Source organism: Schistosoma mansoni, assembly GCF_000237925.1.
Source record: "Schistosoma mansoni, WGS project CABG00000000 data, chromosome 3 unplaced supercontig 0105, strain Puerto Rico, whole genome shotgun sequence".
In the NCBI taxonomy this organism is placed as follows: domain Eukaryota; kingdom Metazoa; phylum Platyhelminthes; class Trematoda; order Strigeidida; family Schistosomatidae; genus Schistosoma; species Schistosoma mansoni.
In genome coordinates, this window is record NW_017386009.1 from 999,392 (window position 1) to 1,022,430 (window position 23,039).

Below are 23,039 nucleotides of genomic sequence, written 5' to 3' on the forward strand. Positions count from 1 at the left end.
ATCTCGCGAGGGCGGAATTGTGGATGCGCACTGCTGAGGATTCCCATAATGGGATGAAACGGCCGTCCAGTGCTTCCAGGTTTTCCCTGGTGGTCTAGCTACAATTGGCTCATGATTTCAACTATGAAAATACTGAAATCTTCACAAAACCCCTTCTGATATATAATTTGGTTAAACATGAACAATGGTAATTATAGATATATCTACACAAAGGTACAGTTCAGCGAGGAGATCTCCTTTTTACACATTTATTCTTAAAGTGTTAGAACTGCCAGTGTATCCATTTTTTCACAATGATAATTCGCAATATATTTTCAAATAGAGGTTTAACATGTGGAACAAAATTAGTGAAGGGTCTTTCTAAACTCCTTTACGATGAGCGTTTGAAACGTCTAAATCTTTTCCCCTTGTCTTATCGTAGGACACGAGGTGACCTTATACTGACATTTCGTATCTTTAATTATGATTTGGGTATTAATATGTCTTATATTTTTGCTCCCTCCAGCACTAATAATCTCCGAGTTCATAGCAAGAAGGTTCACAAACCGCGATCTAATAAAATAAAGGTGGGGTCCCGTTTTTCTCATTGAATGGTCAATGACTGGAACGCATTACCCGAACAAGTGGCATCAGCCTCATCAGTGAACATTTTCAAGGAAAAGCTGGATTTTCACTGGAAGGCAATCTGTCAGGATTAACACAGGTTCATCAACCTACTATTCTTATTACTGAAGAATGAAGACTGAGATAGTAACTAAAAAACATAATAAGATGAATAAGACATAGGATGCTTGATTAAACATAGTTAAGATTGACGTATAATAATACTTTGAATGAATAGTCATGTAGGGTAGATGAAAAAGGGGATTATAGTTAGTAATTATTATAATTAACAAATAAATACATGTCAATCTTCATTAGGATTAACCAAGTATTGTCAATTTTTATTGCTCTTATTATAATTTACCGATATTGGAATCTCTACAAAATAAGTGAACCTTGTGGTGGCTAGCAATGGAATCCAGGACGCGTGTTTCGTCTCACTTGAGACTTATCAGCTGGATGTACCTGCATCTAAATTGTTAGGTGACTGTGGCACTATTCTTCCGTACAATAAAAAGGGATACTTAGGTTTCTTTATAACATACATCATCATCCTTACTAACTTACTATATAACTTTGACATTACGACGAAATCCATCAGATAATCTACCAACTTGACTTTTTAAACGAATATGACGTCTTCTCCAATACTAAACGTAAAAAAAAAGAAATTTAAATAAAAATATCTCGATAGTTAAATAAGAAGACGAAGATTATCAGAACTATGTGATGATAAGCAAAGATGGATAGTGGCTAGCAGTGGAATCCAGGACAAGGCGCGTTTCGTCCTATTTGTGACTTGTCAGCTGGATGTACCTGCATCTCAGAGTTGGTGTTCACTCTGGGACTCGAACCCAGTAACTTTCGCTTCAAACGCCATGATGATATATTAGCGCAATACATTACGAACCGATCTGATCACATATATACTTGTTGAGAACATTTACATATAAAAGTAAAAGGTCAACTAGATTGGAAATGGGGGGGGTAAGAGTAGACAAGGATAATAATAATAATTATTATGTGAAAACAATTTGAAACCCGATCACTCTGGATAATAAGTTAATCTTACCAGGGTAGGTTTAAGGAGAGAACAAACTGTTCATGAATACACAAAAATGGGTTTCAATTTTTGTATGCCTAAGGCTTCCATAAACCGTAGTGTACACCTTTTTGCACTTTTGTACAACACAACAAAAGCCGAGTTAGAATCAATCTTATGGCCTGTTTCGATCATATGATTATATCTCGAACGGATTAAATTTAACGGAAATGATGAAAATTAAGTCATAGCTATGATTCTTCAAAAATTCATGTCAATATTTTTCTTTGTACTATTCATTATTACATATATTTAAAAGTTGTATAAACGATTTGATTATGTTATGTCTAATCCTGAATACTGTATACATAGTTAAAATCATGAGTCAATTAAAGCTAGACCACTATGGAAAACCTGGAAGCACTGGATGGCCGTTTCGTCCTATCGTGGGACTCCTCAGCAGTACGCATCCACGATCCCGCCTCGCGAGATTCGAAACCAGGACCTACCAGTCTCGCGCCAGAGCACTTAACCGACAGACCACTGAATCGGCTGATATCCAACGGTGTTAATGTCTAACTTCAGCCAATCCACGATGTTTAAGCAACCATTCACCAATTGTCTTTAGTGAGTTGATATCTCTACAACAGACTTCGTTGAACTCCACTGGTCACGATGCGGCCGTCCAGTGCTTCCAGGTTTTCCATGGTGGTCTAGCTTCAATTGACTCATGATTTCAACCACATAAAATCAATAAAATCTCCACAAAACTCCTTTTTTATTTATATACTATTAAATTGAATGGTTATTGGTTACAGAATTTTATCAACTGAACAATTTCCATGTTAACGTAAAATTATAATGAATAGATAGTGGCAATGAAAATTCTTCTAAAGTCAATTTAACTAACTTTATACTGGATAGATAAATGTTGTGATATACAATAAAGATCAATGGATGAAATATACATTGAATCATTTGATACTGAGTTTAATCAACAAATGGCTATCAGGACTCAGTGGCCGAGTGGATCACGCGATGGCGTTTGAAGCGAAAGGTACTGGATTCGAGTCCCAGAGTGAACATTAACTCTGAGATGCAGATACATCCAGCTGACAAGTCCCAAATAGGACGAAACGCGTGTCCTGGATTCCACTGCTAGCCAATATCCATCTTTACTTATAACAAAAATTAGTTTTCTCAGGTATGTGGGTCTTAGGAATGATTTTTCTCACAATCCATTGTATTTGACGATTAAGCATTTCAAATATTGATTCTTCGTCAAATAAAATTGTCCATTTTCATAACATCCGAGTTAGTTTCATATAATGTTTAACTATACTGATGAATAGTGCATATCTAGTGGTTTATTGACTCAACATTGATATCTAGGTTGCAGATATTCATTTCTGTCTATGGATAAAGCGATAATCAAGTGACTTTGAGTTATCTGCACTCTATAACATATTGATGATAGTTGACGATGAAACTGGTGGTATGACTGTTATTTCGGCTGCAGTATATCCGATGGTCATTGTAGCGTTATCTTCTGGTGTCCTCATAGATTTTATTATCGGCAGCTTCCCCTTGCTTCTTTACTTTCTGAATTTTTTCAAATCTTGTGACCATGACATCTAACTTTGCACCCTATCACATTACAATTTCTACCTCGATTGTTATTATCTGAGCTAAAAACCATGCACCTCAACCCCAGTGGATGAATAGTAAACTTTCTCCCCTTTCTCTGACCGACTTGTTGGAAAGGTATTATTCGGGGAATAAAGGAGTCTTCGAACTCTGATCGGATTCGTTCATTTTTGAGCCGAGAAGAAAGTAAGAGTTTATTCCATCCTGGAAATCAGGCAGTGATAGCTGAGGGTCATAATTTATATCAATAAGGTGGTCTCAATAGGTCAAAGGAATAAAACCATTATAATCAATAAAATTTAGCAGTACATGAAGCAAATCAGAAATATAGTCCCAATATAAGTGTTGTTAAATGATGAATCCTTATCATTTCTTTGGAGAAGGAATGTGATATGACTGTCTGGATCAAGCCTAACAGATTTATATCGATTTAAGGGACCTACAGACCAACTTCTAGTCGCTTGTGATATTTTATTACGTTACTTTTTGTGTTAATATCTCAGTGTTAAGTTAGTCGCTTTATTAAATAAAAAAACTCGTTCTTCCGACTGATGATCTTGTCTGTGATTTATAACCGTTCTTGGGCTCAAGTCAGTAATTCGATTTAGTGAACAGTCGTTGCTCGACTACATCTTTTATCATTGCATTTCATCATTTGATCAACATTCTTTTCACTGATTTTAACAATTAAGAATTCATCCATCAATTCATTAAAATCATCCTCTCTTACATATACAAAAGTATTTTGAAGGTTTTTTGATCATAAATATTCGAATTAATTGCCATTTATTAACTTTGAAACTCCTTAAAGATGTCTCCTTAAATTACTCATAACCAGCACACTGAAATAGTAGTCAGAGATCACTCGACACAATTTAGACATAGAGTTGATGAGTTTGAACATATGAAAAACAGGGAAGATCAGATTTTATTAAAAACTATCAGTTCTCATAAGCTGTAAGATCAAACCTTAAAGCATTTAGTTCGTTCTAAATAACTAAGCAAGGTCGCCTCTTGAAAGATGGTTGAAAGCAACCAATACAAAGCCGTTTGAAACCTATTTGTTTGTTATATCTGGAATTTTAAATGAAGTTATCCTTTCATGGGACTTAAATCCGGACTAACCAGCGTCACATTCGGAGGCTCTGAGATCTGAGTCTAAAGTGAACTCCTGTAAAGCATCTCCATGTTTAAATCTAACCAATCAACACCACAGAAGGATACGTCCCGATGTTCAATCATTCAAGCACAAAGTAAAAATCTTACTGACTAATGCTCAACCCACGGTTAATATGAGTACTAATTGAACACAACGAAAGTTAACAATCACTAGGCATTTTAATTCTAGTTTCATCTGTATAAACAGAAATGAGGATTAATTTCGTAGTTTCCAAACTCCGTTTTTCTTTTTTTTTCTTCTTTTTCTTTACTTAGAACTCATTTTTATAATTTTAATAATATAAGATATAATTGAATATCTAGTTATGGAGTACTAAATGAATCTAAGTATAGATTATCTATGTTACTATGCACTTTTGTATTTTACCAAAAAAACTAGTTCCTAAGGTCAAAATGCAAAAAAAAGAACCAACTCAGATGGATCTTACGAAAAAAATCAACAAGCAAAACTTCTATATGCAAACTGATTAAAATAATGTTAACCAATTATTAATTGATCTGTTTTTTTTCTTTCTCTCTCAACACAGGTGATAATTATGATACAATTTAACGACGAATAGTAAAGTACAATCAAGTTTCTCTTTTATGTTTATCTTAAGAAAGTGATATATACAAATAATTTTATATCAGAAAGGGGTTTCTGTGTTTAATATGGTCATTTTAATAGTTGAGATCATAAGTCAATTGGGTCTGTTGTGAGATAGTAACTCATTGAAGACAATAGTGAATGGCTGCTCAATTTTGTGGATTGATAAAAGTTAGACATTAGACATCGGTTAAGTGCTCTGGCGCGAGACTGGTAGGTCCTGGGTTCGAATCTCTTGAGACAAGATCGTGAATGCGCACTGCTGAGGAGTCCCACGGTGGGACGAAACGGCCGTCCAGTAATTCAAGGTTTTCCATAGTGGTCTAGCTTCAATTGACTCATGATCTTAACTACATAATATTAAAATTACAAATGGTTTAACTGAATTATCATATTTCCACTGTAATTGTTAGATGGTTTTTAAATAGATAAGAGATGATAAGAATAATCTTTTCAATTGAAACATTGGATAATTCTTATCCATGACAAACAAAGAATTCTGCAAAACTAAATCGATTTTCGCACACGATCAAATAAATGATTAGGATAAATTCATTAGTGATTAATTTTGAAGTAGATTTTTCGAATTCGAATGAAAGCTTGTGACTGATGAAATGTAATCATATCTAGAATGGTTGAAAGCGTGAGTCAATTGAAGCTAGACCACTATGGAAAACCTGGAAGCACTGGATGGCCGTTTCGTCCTATTATGGGACTCCTCAGCAGTGCGCATTCACGATCCCTCACTCGCGAGAATCAAACCCAGGACCTACCAATCTCGCACCAGAGCACTTAACCGATAGATCACTGAGCCGGCTGGCATCCAACGGTGTTAATGTCTAACTTCAACTGATCCACGAATTTGAGCAACTCACGCTTTCAACTATGAAAATACTAAATCTCCACAAAACCCCTTCTGATATCTAGAATGGACTTAATATTACCAATGTAAATGAATCATCACCGCTATAAGAAAAGATTTTTATTGTGAATCATTGAACCAAGAAGTTCCGGGTTTAATTCTCATTGTGACCTCAAATGTGTATTGATGGGAAATCTCAGATTAAAACAAGAACAGTTATTCAATACCTCATAGTTCTCATCGGTTAAATCCAGTTATTCAGTATCGTTGACAGTTCTTTCAGTCAACATTTTTAAACTCAATTTCACCAATCTAATTATCTGACCAATAATTCGGCATACATTAAAAGCGTGGTCGTAAATTAAAATTATCTTTTGCTTCAATAATTGTTCAGCAATTAAATCTCAGTGTTTTGGTTGTGGTATTATTCAGCATTATTTAACTATGAAACTAGTTTTATTTATAAATTAAGTTGACTGATAGTTAAATGGAGAATCAATGGAAGCTCAACTCAATAATTTAAAAACAACATCTTAGCTACGGGAAATACGAACTTATATGGTGAACTGCTAGGTATAATTTCTTTTTGTCAAGTTTTGCAAGACTTTACGACATTTTCATACGGCATAATAGGTAAGCGTTGACACAAACATATTCGAGGTGTTTATTAACAAAAGTCTCTCACTAACTATGATCGAGAGATTTTGGTTAGCACTAACAGACTAGATCAATGTGACATTGGTCACTAATCCCCGGTCAGTCACTTGTAACTATTTCAGTTATACAGGAAGTTAATCGAGACCTGAACTGCTCAATGTTAACGTTTCTAGCTGTAAAGTTACGAGACGAGAGTCAAATCCCAAGGGGAGCATCAGTTCCTTCTGCATTATAGTTACACGTTTCTGACGTATACCAACTAGTAGGAAACCTTGGTCATGAAGGGTTTCCTCTTAACTACGTCTAAACACCAATTGGATTTCCTGTAACTGCTTAATGATTAGCAATTAGTTATGTAGCAGAATATTTATTCTGTTTGCCAATAACTTAATTGCATTTATATTAAAAATTACTAGCTTTTATATTCTCAGCGTTTTTTTATTAAAGTATCAAGATGAAAATCAGTCTACCTATAGGGGGGAGTTACCGTTGCTGGAAGTCAATGCAAGATAGTTAACATGTGAAAAAATCTCAGTGAAGAGTTATGGTCACAATTTTTGTATTATGAAAAGTGATGAGATCCAGCTTCCTAGATCAAAATGAATAGAATAGTATTTGAATTGATCTTTTATTTGTTGGACATCAAATTCTCTATGCACTAAGTTACCCATCTACATCTAACTGTGACATAATTTTAGGTGGCGAAACTATAATTTATGGACGACCTTTGGACGAATCTTGAGCGACCTTGAGAAATATTAGCCAATCAGTAAACAGTCAGCATAGAGTAAAAATATATTATACAAAACCAAAGAATTAAAGTGGATACACTTCTTTTATATGGTCCAAAAATTTGTCAAGGTTAGAAAGAGGTTCAAAGGTTCTAAAATCGTAATGTATAAGATAGAGGAACTCATCCATATGGTTCTATAATACTCAGTCTTTGGAGCCATGATAAGGTCACAAAATCCCTCTCGGTCTCCATCACATAGCTTCAATATTGTTTGTGTACTCCGGTTGTGTAAATTTATTATTTTTATTATGGATATGTCCCTAAAATACTCATACTACTGAACAGCCGAAGTTTCAGTGATATCTGCGATTATTGCAGCCAATTTTACTGGTTCTTTTATTATACAGTTCGCGACAATTATTGTAATATGCCTTAATCTCAATCTGCATCGAGCAAAAAAGGTTCCTATCCTAGCAAACGTCTTCCTTCAAATGATGTTATATCGAAGGATATCACGGTAGCCTGCACAAGGTTTACAAGTCATTTGATCACTGCAATTTCAAAGAAAGGAATTTCTTAATGATCTCCCTTATTGTAGCCGCTTAACTGTCGAGTCTTCTCTAAAATCCTCTGTGAACCGATCGTACATGAGCACCAGGTACTGAAATTGGCGCCGTGACCTTGAAACCGCTCAAACTTCTGATTGGTTCGTCCATAAATTATAGTCTCGCCTTTTAGGTATTCAATCTGCACTTATTTATGGTAAATAATTTGCAAAAAAGACATATGGTGATATGATATGTTTTGAAATTGTTTACCTTCTCAAATAGTTCTGATGAAGTATGATGATTTGATGCATAACGTGACTTTTCATCAGCTTTATGATAACTGTAAAACATTTTAGAGAAAAAATGATATAGAAGTTAAACGTCATTAATTCCTAAATCAAATCATTATAGTTCAGAAAAATTGAGGTTTTTATAGATAATATTACAACGATTTCTTAGAACACTTACGCCTGTTATTATTCTTCCGCCAATTTTGTCCTGGACAATTCTTTCCAGTTGTTTTCAGTTGACATTCATTTTTTTCATATCTGCCTCCAATTCTTAGCGTTGTATTTTCTTTAGTCTTCCACTTCTCTGTTTCTCTTCAGGAATCTAAGATACCACTTACTTCCTAATGCAGTTTGGTGATTTCCATAATGTATGTTCTATCCACCAACTCCACTGTTTTCTACTGATTTCCTCTTCAGATAGAAGTTGATTTGTTCTTTCCCACAGTAGGTTATTGCTAGTTTTATCCGGAAAATGGACATTGGATTGCCGTAGCGATCCATTCCTTATGATGATGCATTATAGCAACTATGGCACACCCATTTTCGATTATGGTGAATTTCGGTTAAGCCCTTCTATTAACTTACTTAACAGACATTGTCATTTGGATAGTAACAATTTGCATATTTCTTTGTACTGTTATGGTCACCAGAGCACACGACAGACTCTAGCCAAAACGTTGATTGCTTAAATATCATTCGATGACTCGTCCTCCCCCCATATATGTATGCACCCAAATCCTATTATTAGCTTTTGCTTTGTCTTGCTGAGCCCTTAAACAATTTGACTATAAATTTGCCTATGTAATTGCTCGCTACTGCTCGCCGATACTCACTCATGTGCTTGTAACTTTGTGGCCTGCATCATTTGATAATAAACTGTAGTTGAAGCTTATCTTTGCCTTCTGATTTCATGCACCTTCGAGACTTGTATTATAGCGGTTATCCAGGTGAAAGGTTAGCGAAGCATTGCACTACAGCTTCTTGTGACCCAGCAGCTCCTGACACGTCGAAGTTGGTGCTTCTTTGATCTCTTTCCAATTATCCACCATCGTAGTTTCTTCTTATTTCAGTAGGTCCTGTAAGGCTTGGAACCTATTGTTGAGGATTATTTTGAATTGGTTGAGTTTGTTAGTATCTCGAAGGAGGACTGTGATGAACTTTTATACTTCTGTATCCCCAGCTGTCCAGTGTTTCTTTATCTTCAGTTTCATCTTGGCCACAACCAGGTGGTAATTTCAAGCTGTGTCAACTTCTCTCTTGGTTCTCACGTCTTCCATTGACATTCTGATTTTTTTTAATGACTCAGATATCATTGATCTGGTTCTGTGCAGTGTGATGTGGGGAGACCCGTGTAGTTTTGCATAGTTATTCGTGTGGGGGAATATTGTACCAGCTATAAAAATTTTGTTGAATGTACATAAATTTGCAAATCTGTCACCATTCTCATTTCTTTCTCTTAGCCAGTACACATCGTCCCATAATATATCGATAGCCGTTGTTGCGCATTCAGATTTCGATAGTAGGAACTTATGCTCTCGATATACAACTAATGTTCATTCATCTCATTGGTACGCAGCAATCGTCGTTTCCTACATTTTCAGCAACAACCTAAACCGAACTTCCACAATTTTTGTTTCACTCTGATCCCTACTTTAATGTCTATACACAAGTCAAGTATTTGACGCCGCATTACCAGCCGATTAGTAATGATTATGTTCATATTATCTATTCATTCATTTGTATAACTGAATGCTGCATCATCCATTACCCATAAACACTGTTCGATTACTGTAATTATTATTCTACTCCCATTGCACTGTACACCAGAACATAGAGTTTAGAGATGATCTCTCGAAGATACACTCTTGTTCGTCACATTCAAGTCAGTCTCACTCGCTGTCTTTGATTATCATATGTATTAGGTACTTTCATCATGCCTTAATACAGTTTTGTAACAAACGAGGTCGAGCGCATATCCCTCTAACTACACAAACGACGCTAGGCTTCATGACCAAAAAGGAATACGACTCCGCATATCTCATCTCATCAGTCACTATTCTGTTCCTCTGGTCATTCTACTAATACTTATTTAGCGACAACTCAACGCAAACGACAACGTACACTGACTTCGTATTTTATAATCATTATCAATAGCAGTATAGCAACGAATATCACCCATTGATGCAGTTATCATCGTACGGCTGGATTATTTTTATCCCACATGAACTCCAGGTATGTAAATTCGAATCCGCTCATCGCCAATCGACACTATTTACTCTACTGCGGCTTACCAGAACATATTCGTATTTCACTGTTCTTTATCATCATACTCAGTCAGCACCACAGAGCAATTACTGTTATACTCTATTTTCACGATATTTCGATTCGCGCATATGAACCTGTTATTTTATCATCCAGACAGTCACGATATAAATGCATGTTGCATTTTTTGTACGCTTATTAATGTACTCATAATCACATGCTAGCATTTCAATTTTTGTCCGCATCTTGACAATATTCATGTACATTTTTGCATAAGCATGACACTTTCGTTTAATACGCTCACCCCTCACATGACACTGTGATTTATCGGGTGTTTTACAATTTTTTCCCTACATGTTAACACTATTTACATACCGCTTCAGTGTCATTTTTCGAAAACAGACATTTCTTTATAAGTGTGCTATTTTCTACAAGGGGGCTATGTAGTATCATTTTATATGTTAAGCACATATACTTTATTCTAGCTACTGGCTAAGCCAATTCACCTAAACATTGAGTCATATTTTGATCTCGTTAATTACTCGCTTATTAACCTTGACTACTTTTTTATATGAGCGTATGTGTATGCACACTTCGTATCTTATTCATCATATGTCTGTCATTCATTTTTGTCTGACTATAAATGTTGATTAACACTTGCTTAAAATGAGTTGGCTTCCCCGCCATCTCCGATGCGCATCATTTTTGCTTCGTTCGCTTTTATTTGCTTCACCACTCTGATTCTCTGGCCAGATCAATGAGTATAGAAAATATATGTATTTTAAATCCATTCTCGTATTTGACTTATTTAACTCCGTTATTCACCATTTATTACATACGAGGATAGACAGTACGCACGATCAAAAAGGAATCAGATTTACGCCACGACATATCCAGTTGTTCATTCTTCTCACATCTTTTTCCATTTCTCGGCGTAATGTGTTCTTTGGTCTTCCTCTTCTCCTTAGACCATCAGGATTCCATGTGAGGGCTTGCCTTGTGATGCAGTTGAGTGCTTTACTCCCTCATTTCTTCCTCCTCTGGGTGGAATCTGGTTTCTTGTCTCCCATAGTAGCTTGTTTCTGACAGTGCCTGGCCAACAGGTCCGAAGTATTTTGCGTAGACAACTGCTAATAAACACCTGTATCTTCTGAATGATGGTTTTCGTAGTTCTCTAGGTTTCCGCCCCATATAGTAGAACTGTCTTGACATTTGTGTTGGAAATTCTGACTTTGGTGTTGGTTGACAATTGTTTTGCGTTCCAGCTGTTCTTTAGTTGTAGATATGCTGCTCTGGCTTTGCCGATCCACACCCTCACATCTGCATTAGATTCACCGTGTTCATCAATGATGCTGCCCAGATATGTAAAGGGAATATATTTTGCTATATTCAGAAACTGTATTCCAGTTATGGGCGCTTAAGTATGCTGTCTTCTTAAATTAGGATCAAAGACAAAATTGCATGGCCACACAATTTTCTTGACTTTAATCAAATATTCGAATCCCACTAGCTGAAAATGACTTCATTACTATTATACTGAGTATCCATTTTTCTGGCATTCTACTAATTTAATTATTGACATTGATGTCATCCTAAAGAAAGTTGGATCTGAATCTATTAGAAACTGAACTGAAGATTGAAATTTAGGATATCACTGAGTCAAAATTTCACGTATTTTAAGCAACACGGACTCTAGGCCATCTATCGGTACAATTATACCAAGCAAATAATTCTGCAGTTCATGGATAATTAGCTGTATGTTATGATTTTAAATCTGATCAAAAATCTTGAACGTTTTGTATGTATCCGATCATCAACTGATTTTCACATATCTCATCGTTTTCTTTACGTAAACGCATTCCTTCATCACCTCATATTTTGGTACGTTTTATTACATTTTAAAGCTAATATATTTTAGGGTTATTTTTGCTAATTCGTAAAGCTCACATTTTTGTTCAGCCTACTAGATACATTACTACCAAGATGTTGTTAATGAAAATTGGATTAGAAGAGTATTCTTATAGTTTGCTTTATGCTTGGTCTAATGTTACTCCCGTTTACATCGTTTTACAAAAATGCTTTGTTTGTTACTACTATTATACATGCACACAGTATAGCCCGTTTGATATTAGTTGCAAATGACCTGATTAATAAAGTTTTTTAACTAATAAACGGGAGTATATTATTATTTGGTTTGATATGATCTATAATAGTTTTTGTAGTCACGGAATGTGGTTGATCCAACAGAATACCGAAGTACTGCTCAGCAGGCCACATTATTCATAACTAAGATGAATGTGCCATCATAGCTAAGTGAGGCCGGTACATAAATAGTTGCTCCAGTGTGCGAAACGTCACTGAAAGTAACTGGATTAGAAACAGAGAAAGTTGCACAAGCTATCGTGGTTCGTAAGGGCTCAAGTCACATATTTGATGAAGTATGTAACCTCTGATACACCTATAAACCCTTGAAGTAGATGGACAGTCAAGTGGTGAATTTATAACATATCAGTGGCAAAGTAAATGGTGACAGCAAATCGTTTGACAACGAGTTTCTTTAAAGAAAATTCGTACATATTTTTCAAAAATATTCGTGACCAGTTTATCCCATTAAGGAAAATATTCTATTTTAGTATGTTTAGGTGACTTTAGATTTTTGAGTACAATAACAAGCATGATGAAGACGTTCTATTATGGGATAATCTAGGGATTTCAAATTGATAGTTTGGTATATACTTTTGGAAGCATGAGGTAGGAAAGGGCCGAGATGTCGATTAGTTCCAACTACTAACGTCTTTCGATGATTATAAAATCACTCTCCACTGGTTTTATTATAAACTAATCTAACACATAGTAATCTATGACCAAAAACCGTAGATTGGCATAGACATTCGACTAATGTAGGTTTCAAACTTTTCATAACTGCCTGAACTCCACAATAACTGCGTGTTTCAAACTTTGGTTCTGGTTTCAATCGAACTGTACTTAAAATATGGCATGGTGAACTCAAAGCAAAATTATTATTTCTGAGTAGAAAATGTGAATTAAAATGGGTCTGTACCACAATACATAATATCATCACTTTTCTGGCACATACAAAGAGGGATTAGACCTCTATGATGCTACAAACTGCAAGGATTAATACTGGTCGGAAGATATTCGATCCCCACCAGTAAAGGCTGAAAGACGTAATGTCAGAGCTACAATATTTTGTAAAAGTAAACAGTTTTAAGAATTTGGACACTGGAAAATGACATTAATTATCATTGGAAATCGGTACTTTCTATTAAGTGGAAAAATGAAACAGATAGTTTTTGCTGATGTTTCATTGTTTGATAATGATGAAGTTATTATTCTAGTGGCCTTACTTTGAAGAACATGCTAGCAATAAATAAGAAAACTTTAGTAGGAACGATTTGTTTTAAACGTTACCAACATTATTATTCACCACATAGCTTTCCTTATTTAAAACTTAAGATTCCTAAAATGAAGGCCGCTAAAGTGCTTAAAAAACATACATAACGAGACACAAGGGTATCAGTTAACAATATGTTGTTGAATCTACATGAATAATAGTGTTCATTTATCGATAACATGAAGCATGTTTTAGTGGACGTTGTGACTTACTCTAACAGTTTAAGCGCCTCACCTCTTGGTACTGCTACGTACCTATGATTCTCCATTATATCGCAAACATTTTGTATTTTAGTTCCCGTATTTGGTGACACGATACAACGGATAGCAGGAACATACTGTCCCAACTGTTTCCTCACTTGTTCCATGAATGAGCTCCACGTTAGAGCTAGTCTTTGGTTGATGAAGATGCGTCTCCCTGGGTTAAATGTATCTCCATTTCGATGAACTATGAATGATACGCCATTACGTCTGTCACTACATGAGCTTTTGACTCTACAAAGACAAGCAGTGCAACGGCGCGCGTAAATAGCCATCGTGTGAGTAGATTTTTGTAATGCCACACTATTAACCTTTTCAAGGTTGAAGCCACACTATGTCCAATGGATTAAACTTAGCTTGACAGAATTGAGAAACTATCTGTCCCTTAGGATCAAGCATGAGTGTTGAGATAATGTTCTTGATAATAAAACAAAATCTTACAAGGTTTTCTAGAAGGGAATAAATAGATTATCTAAATGTTACAAATATGCGTTCCGATCCACGAATCCGTCTTAAGATAAAAAGTTTCCGCCTTAGGACAGTGAGCCGTTTTAACTAAAAAATCTTCATTATTTTCATATCATTACCTGAGAAGTATATATATTACTAATCAAGACAGCATCCTTAGCCTTCATTCATCGTTATTGAGAAAGGATTCAGAGAATTATAATAACGCTGTCAACAATACCAAGAGAACGAAATCTCTCTTTGAAAACATGTGCAGGCATCGATAACTTTCTTCTTGAGGATAAACTATTTAAGCGGTAAGTAAATCCCCAAAATCAATAGCACTGTAAGTGTTCGACATTGGATGGTGACCACATTCGTTTTAATGAACTCTCTCAGCTGAAAGTGCTCGGTCATGCATCCTCACCAGATCACGAGTGAGAACCCAGTGCACAACTTCTCCTGCGATCACTAGCCAGTTTACATCAGTCACTTCTCGACATATTGATAATCTATCAAATACATCTTCCAACCTCCTCGATTCTGACTTTTGATTTCGCTTGATGGATAAGATTCATAATAGAAGGTGTTACTGGTTAAGCCGTTGTCAAACTCTGAATACCTGTGACATTATCAACATCTTTATAATCAAAGTGTGCAAACCCAGTCCAATCAGGAGTCATAAGTGAAGAGGTTAGAAGATTTGTTTGGAAGACTATCGATACATCAGTAAGCGTTTAATCTAAACTGGCTAACTGTTGCAGGAGATGCTCAACACTCGCGATCATGTGCGGATGCGTGACCAAGCGCCTTTAGCTAGGCGCGTCCGTTAAAACTAATGATATCAGCATTAAATGTCGAGGATTTACAGATCTGCTTGCTTCGGGAACTTATTGACCGTTACGTGTTGGACTTCAGTAAAAATACATTAGTCTCAATGAAATTATTCAACAGTGCAATATCAGAATAAACCTGTAATCCAGCTTCATCATATTTTAGATTCCCTCTACTTTAGTCTGACAAGCAATTATTAGTTTAGAATACTTGTTCACACTAAGAAACAATAGGAAAGGGTCGAAAAAGTCGTTTTAAGGACATTCTGATTGGTTTAAATTATGACTACCACCGTTACTAGTTGCTTCACCTAACTAAGAAATTCGTCAGAAAACCTGTCAGTGAAGACTCATGGTCATAAAAGGCTTGGTATTTAATCCATTAAATGTGTCTAGTGACAGGGCATCCACTAGATGTCTATCAGAGATTTGGAATAGCTTTATATCTGACCCTGGATGAGTTCACTCAAAAACGTAAAATGTTCCGTTACTAAATCTTTTATCATGGAATAATTAGCTTTTAGTCAAGTTTATTCGTGTAGAAAACATGTGTGAAGATGAACGCCAAAACGAGTAAAAACAAATAATCCAATAAGAGCAGATAACAAACATACATCTTCATCTATAGCTTAACGTATAGTTGAAACAGGTCATGAGATTGACTTTAACACAGAATTCCTGTACGTAGGTTGTTCTGAGTCTTGGACGTACGGAAATTCAATCTTTTCTTGTGTGTTCAGAAACAATTGATACATTCCTAAACCTATCCTGGAAATATTCATTCATTATCCACAGTAGTTTCATTCACATCCATTTTCTTATTATCTTTATTTTACTTCCATATTTCATATTATTCAGTTATACTGTACGGAGCTGAAACGTGGAGAACTACGACATCCATCGTCAAGAAGGTATAGGTATTTATAAACAGTTGTTTACACAAAATACTCAACATTCACTGGCCGGATACTATATCCAGATGAGAGAATGCAGTAATAAAGAACAAATGCTGTTAAAAAGTAAGTAGATAAATATGCATCTAACGCACATGATATACGAGGAGAATTTGTGAATGCTATGATTGAGTTGTTCCAAACATCGTTGCACTTGAGATAAACTCATACGAAATAAACGGATCAATATTAGCATCTTGTAAATGTCAAATAGGTGAAAGTAGAATGTTCAGTGTTCTGGTCCACATAAGTGGATGATCTCTGTAACATAGCTGTTTTTAAAAAGGAAGCAATGGAAAGTTGTTGCGTTCTACTATGGACTTCTCAACAATGTGGATAGATGAGCCCATCGACAGTTGAACCTAAAATCTTCACGTCTCTGTGTTAACACTTGACCTTCAGATCACTGATTTTTCATCTAATAGTTTTCCTGTCTAATTAGGATCAGTCCATGATGTAAACAATGATGTTCAACAGTCTCTACAAACCATCTATAATGAAAATGTCTGTCAGTGATCAACAGATACTATAAAATTAATGAAGAGATGTTAAACAACCGTAAATGGTCTTTATGCAAATCTTATTGGTGAGAAGAGAATGATAATGATTGACGACGAGCTTTATTACTGGATAGATCTCTGGTTACATTTTTGAATAAGGGGGTGCTAAAAAGAAATACATAGTTATGTTGTACTTTAGATATTTATGAGTAAAGAAGTAACATATATGTGAAATAATTGACATAAGAGTAACTTAACTTCAATCAATTATTGCTTGAGATTTCAGAAAAGCACTTTGTATATGGTGGACTGATTAGATATTAGAATAATATTATGGAATGTACCAAACTGCTTGTTTGGACTTGCTTAATGTTGATTCATTTTTCATGTCTCACACTACTGTGAAATTCGATAGAAATAACCAGAGTTTTGAAGAGATACTCAATCAATCAACTTACGTAATGACAAACTGTACAGTGTTAAAAACCTGTTTCGATGAAGTTGACGCTTTCTAAGAGAAAAAGTTATTTGAACCAGACAGAAACACTGTACGTATCACAGTGATATGAATTCATTTATTTACAACTGAGAAACAATATACATAAAAGTTGAATTCGTACACATTACCCAAGGTAGTAGAAATCTAGGCTTGGTACCTCAGTAGATAATACAATGGATATGTTCACCGAAGTGTACCGGGTTCCAGTTCGTTGATAAGCATCAACACTAGGATGCAGGTTAGTCCACTTGACAAGACTAAATTAAAAGATGTTCTTCCTGGATAACATTGTTTGTCCCCCCCAACTCTAATTAGAATATGTGACTAAATGGCATTACTGAGGCAGTCTCTATAAAATACAGGTTTGTCATGAGAGACTTGTAGTGGATGTCGAGTCGTGGACGGACTATGATCACCACTACTATTCGATTACGCGTACAAATATGACTTGGTTCCCTTGATAGCCCGTAAACCAGAAGGCTTTACTAGTCCAGATCAAGTATATTTATTGGCGATCTCGTGGTATCGAAATAATACCGAGACGTGCCAAAGAGTACAAGCGAACAAGCAGTGCGTGAGCAAGCTCGAACCAAACCAGGCGGTATATGGAACAAGAAGTGAAACGGATACAGTTAAACAAATACAGTAAAACAATCTCTGGTACAATTGGTTACAATAATAATAATTGTTTCTATTATTCCAATCGTGTTCTTATCGAGACTGGCCGGTCACTACAGACTGAGTAATAATATCAACTTCCGGAAGACACTACCCCTTGAAAATATTACCATTACCATAAACGTTTTCATTGAGGTCGATTCGTTGGAAGGGTAACATATATGAAAGATGTATCAGAATTGTCTATATAGTTGAATATTTATATCTAGACTATTGTGATAATTCTAGGAGAAAAATTCTATAAAATATGTAGTGATGATATGTTTTGGTTATATTGGAAATCAGTGTCATGTAACAATACGTGGAAAAGGGTGGATACATCAACAGAGTTATGTAAGTAAAGGTCAGGGGAAAAACACCTCACCTTCAGTTTTAAACCAAGAATTTGCATTAGTAAGTTTTTATCTTCTGCACTATTGGTCTTCATTATTTGACGATGTAGAGTATGCAATGGAATATCTCTTGAAGCGATGGAATGCCTTGCCTAAACATAGAGATGTTTATCTAGTGCTTGTTTAAATTATGAAATTTGGATTCTATTGACAAAACATTGACATTTTGAGACATCAAGTTTGTTGATAGGAAATGATGGAATTAAAATCAACAGAGTCTGTTGACCAATGTATTTGAAAGTTTTTCTACCTGAAACCTTGTTCCAAACTGATGAGTGGTCTAGGTGATATTATTTGACTGTTCATTCGGCAGTTGGATCAAGGAACATAAATCATCCACTCATTTTCCCATCATCATAATATGTTGATAAACAATGTTTCAATGGTTCTGTGTTTTCACGAGATATTATTTCATTGTAGTCATCGGTCAGATATCATCTTTCTCTATTCCCACACCTAACTGAAACATAGGGTATTTTGGTCAACAACCGAATTTGTTTTCGGTTTATATCTTATTAGTGCAAATCAGATTCTAGTGTCTTCATTATCCACTCAATCATATCGTTTAATATCCAATATAAAACAATTATATCCTCCATGAATGGGATAAATATTAGTGATGGCTATTCGTGATAATGTATAGATTTCCTGTGTTAATGAGCCCCCAAATACCCTGGTACGGATAAGAGTGGAGAGAGTCCACTCTCCATCTCGAAATACTCTCATACGGCCACGCGTATATAGCCTCTGCCAGAAAAGTCCTACTTACTGCCTTCTCGTAGCGAGGGTGTTGTTTACGAAATTGAAAGAACGAAAAGAGAATGTCCGGTGCTTTAACCGGGTTGGTGGACACGGCGAGTCCACTTAGGGGAGTTGGAAAACCCTGATTCCAAACCAATGGTGCACATGAGCTGACTCCAGTATCCTGAGGAAACAAATGGCATATGAATCAATCATTGGTCGCCGGCTACCATGGAACTGCATCTCCTCACGATGCTCAACTGCCTGAGGGATCAGATCTTTCGGTCAAAGCCTCAGGGTGTGGCCCCCTAAGAAAACCACCTGCTTCGGTTTGGGCACCCGGTCAGTATCACAGCCCTCACACAAGTCAAACGGGGTTTGTATGGCGCCTATGTATTAGGTATTTGGTTAATGAAGAGTTATTTAATAATTACACAATCATCTTGATATTCTTGCTCTCAGTTCACCACCAGCGTATTTTGTTCCAAACAGATGAGCACTTCAAGTATACTTGGAAGAAATCATATGTATATTTTTAATGGAAAACTCTATTAATATCACTATTTGATGATAATTAAAACAATAATCAGCTGTAAATGATATCCATATGTAACATGAAGTTTGTGAGCAATCTCTAAGTCGTTTACTTGCAGTAGGTTGATCAGAAACATCTTGCAGTTGTTTTGAGGAAGTAATTACACATTAATTATGACTTACCTTCATTGGAGGTTCATCATTCTCAGATGAAACCTTGTCTCGACTTCCTTGAAATTCACTAACGTATAATTTACCCATTCTCTATCAAAAACAATTAGACAAACAAGTAAACAAAAGACATTAAATTCGATTGTCACTACTGTCCGTCATTTCCTATTTAAAGACGTCATTTCCATTTGAGAGACTATAAACCAACCAGTTTGGTAGACATCAAAACAACATTCATTAGTTCTCTTAATTATTGTTTCAGAAAACATCACTTATACTGTTTTTAGTATGAATCCATTGTAGTTCCTCTCTTTGTCACCGACACTTATAGTTTACTGTCGAAATAATATTGAAGATCTAAATAGTCCATCAGTATCACATAGTTTTGGAAACACAGTGAAACTATTCATCGAGAATATTCATGAATTAAAATGATATCATCATGTTTTGAACACGAATTAGTCTGAAACAGTCTATCATTCGGTTTCATTCACTGTGACGACTAATCAGGCATCATCAATCAGCATAATAACAGTAGTAATAGTAATGATAATAGACTTTGAATTCATCACTTAATGATTACTAGATCTCGTGAAATTGAAAAAATATTTTTTCTCTGCTTTCATCAAACACTTCACTACAGATTCAAATTCGTTAAGCAGGTTTCAACCTACCATCAGATACATCTCATTTTCTAGTTTTACATTATGAACCTAACTTGGTTAGATAACTATTGAAAGTCAAGTATCACGGTATATCTATACTCCACCATAACTGATAGCATGATGTTTGAATCTAGGCTCATTTGGTTAAGTGATTAAGTGTCAAAATCACATCGCTCTGGATTCATGTGTTTCATTTCACAACAAAATAGATCCATTAAGATATATGTTTAGAATTTAGTTAACTTACGACATCTAGACACAGCACATTATTATGCTCAATAAAGTATCGCACGCTTCAATATAAATCACCGATTTTGAATAACGTTATATAAGTGTTGGCGTGCGAGACCGGAGATAGTGGGTCAAAGTATCGCATGCGGAATCGTTGGTGGGGATTGCTGAGGCGTTCCATACTAGGAGAGAACAACCGTTCAGTCCTTCCAGGATTTCAGTGATGCTCTAGCTTAGATCGACTCACGAATTCAACTATTAAATTTACCACAATCTCCAAAAATCCTCATTCTGAAGAGTTCACATTATTTGGATTATTTAGACAATCAAATATTTACATTTTTCAGGTACTTGTCAAACCTCATTAATACATAATAAATGTTTTGATCATCAAGTGCAGTTTCTGAAACATGATGATTAGTGTGTCTAACGCTCGTGTGAAATCCATTAAATTCATACCGTTTCATCCATAAATCTGTAGAGTTTTGAGACAACTAACATAACTTCGTTGCATGTAACGATTTAACTAGTCGAATGGTCACGACACACATTGGTTGATTGATTGATTGAATCTCACTAGCACATGACGTGGCAGATAAGTGTCACCTCCGAAACGGATTAGATATCAATTAAAGATTGAAATTATTCTAACAATCAATAGAGATACTGCGGTGTATACTACTTGTGTCGATAGAAATAATTGGTAGGTAACACCAATCGGAAGTGAAAAGCCTGTCAACAAATGTCTAAGAAGATCGAGTTGAAGAGAACAGAAGGAAAATAGGAAGGAACTGTGAACTAGAAGAATCATACACAATGTGAAGGAAGAATGATGGAACCTTGCTTATGAAGTATTCAATGTATGGTTCTCATATTTTGTCAAGGTATTCTGTAATTCATTACAATAAGTACATTGGATTTACCCAACTGTATGTTCGGTCATTGCAATAATACTCACAAATATTGAGTAGACGTTTCATATTTGCGAAACATTTCAGTTCAACTTTCATCAACATAAATTGTGACAATTCCGTTTGCTATCTCTTAATATAAATATCATACGTTGTTTCCCATCCGTTTGTTCATTTTGTTCATAATCTGCATTGACAAACAGAGTTTTCAGATTCTGTGTATCTGATCACTAACCAGGATGGAACAAATTGAGATTCTGATTTTTGAGTCACTATCATCCAACGAACATAATTTACTGTAGTAAGTGACTGAGCATTCAATCTCCTTTACGTACATTGGAACATTATCAACGAATCAGGCCGATTACTAGTTTAGAAGGTTGGTGGATCTAATGACTTGAGATATTTGGTGACAGTTGGAACCAGTACCATGTGTGTGGAAATCCTTCCAGACTACTACATACATTAGGGCTTTCTACTCAATTAAATAGGGTGACATGATCTACTCTAAATCACAAAGTTATCCGAAAATCACGTGATGAATTTCAACGGTTTTCTACCTGAAAGACATAATTACGGAAAATGTTTTCCATAAAATAATACTGCGATCAAGAATCTAGAGTGAATTCCATCGATGAAATTCTATATGTTATATCATCTCATATATATATATATATATATAGATCTGATGTAAAATAGTACTTTTAACTATGAATACTTGGTCGCTAGTACATAAGCCCAATCATAAATTGGCTGAATAATCAGTGAACATTATTTACCAAATAATGTCTTCCATTTCTAAAGAATGAAGCATTTACAAATAGTGGCTTAGTTTAATGACAGAACAAAACCTCTGAAGAGGTGTATATATATAAGAGCATATGTACGATTCTTTTCCGTTAATGAACAAACTTCCTTCCTCACTTTTAGTCTTTTCATTTGAGAAGCTGACTGATTTTGTTTATAGGTGGATTAAGTATCAATATAAACCACTCGGAGACTGCACTTTACAGCAATATAATACAAGAACTGCAATTGATCAATCTCTTGTTGGCATATGTGCATTCTGTGCGGACTGCCTCGATATGGCCTGAAGTTACAAGCTATATAAGCAATGATGGATAGTGGCTAGTAGTGGAATCCAGGACGCGCTTATCGTCCTATTTGGAATTTCAACTTGAACCGATTGCACAAGCAAGTGACTATGAGGACTCAGTAGGTAAGTGGATAAGGTGATGGCGTTTGAAGCGAACGGTATTGGGTTGCAGTCGAACACTGTGAACATCAATTCCGAGATGCAGGTACATCCAACTCACCAGTCCCAAATACGTCGAAACGAGTGTCCTGCATTCCACTACTAGCCAATACACATCTTTGCTTACAATGCTTGTCAATCGAGG

General features: G+C 35.6%; 2 protein-coding genes across 2 annotated transcripts; both read right to left on the reverse strand.

The window, feature by feature from the left end:
* Positions 1 to 1,169: 1,169 nt before the first annotated feature.
* Smp_163020 (RU2S, putative) lies at positions 1,170 to 14,359 on the reverse strand (the record flags this gene model as incomplete). The annotated part of the gene is made up of 3 exons (XM_018791311.1): positions 1,170 to 1,253; positions 8,128 to 8,197; positions 14,037 to 14,359. 3 exons carry the CDS (start codon positions 14,357 to 14,359, stop codon positions 1,170 to 1,172), a joined length of 477 nt encoding a protein of 158 aa, XP_018645523.1.
* A 2,044-nt stretch (positions 14,360 to 16,403) lies between these two features.
* Smp_075790 (hypothetical protein) lies at positions 16,404 to 19,922 on the reverse strand (the record flags this gene model as incomplete). Its single annotated transcript, XM_018791312.1, has 3 exons — positions 16,404 to 16,439; positions 18,359 to 18,478; positions 19,845 to 19,922. 3 exons carry the CDS (start codon positions 19,920 to 19,922, stop codon positions 16,404 to 16,406), a joined length of 234 nt encoding a protein of 77 aa, XP_018645524.1.
* Positions 19,923 to 23,039: the final 3,117 nt, after the last annotated feature.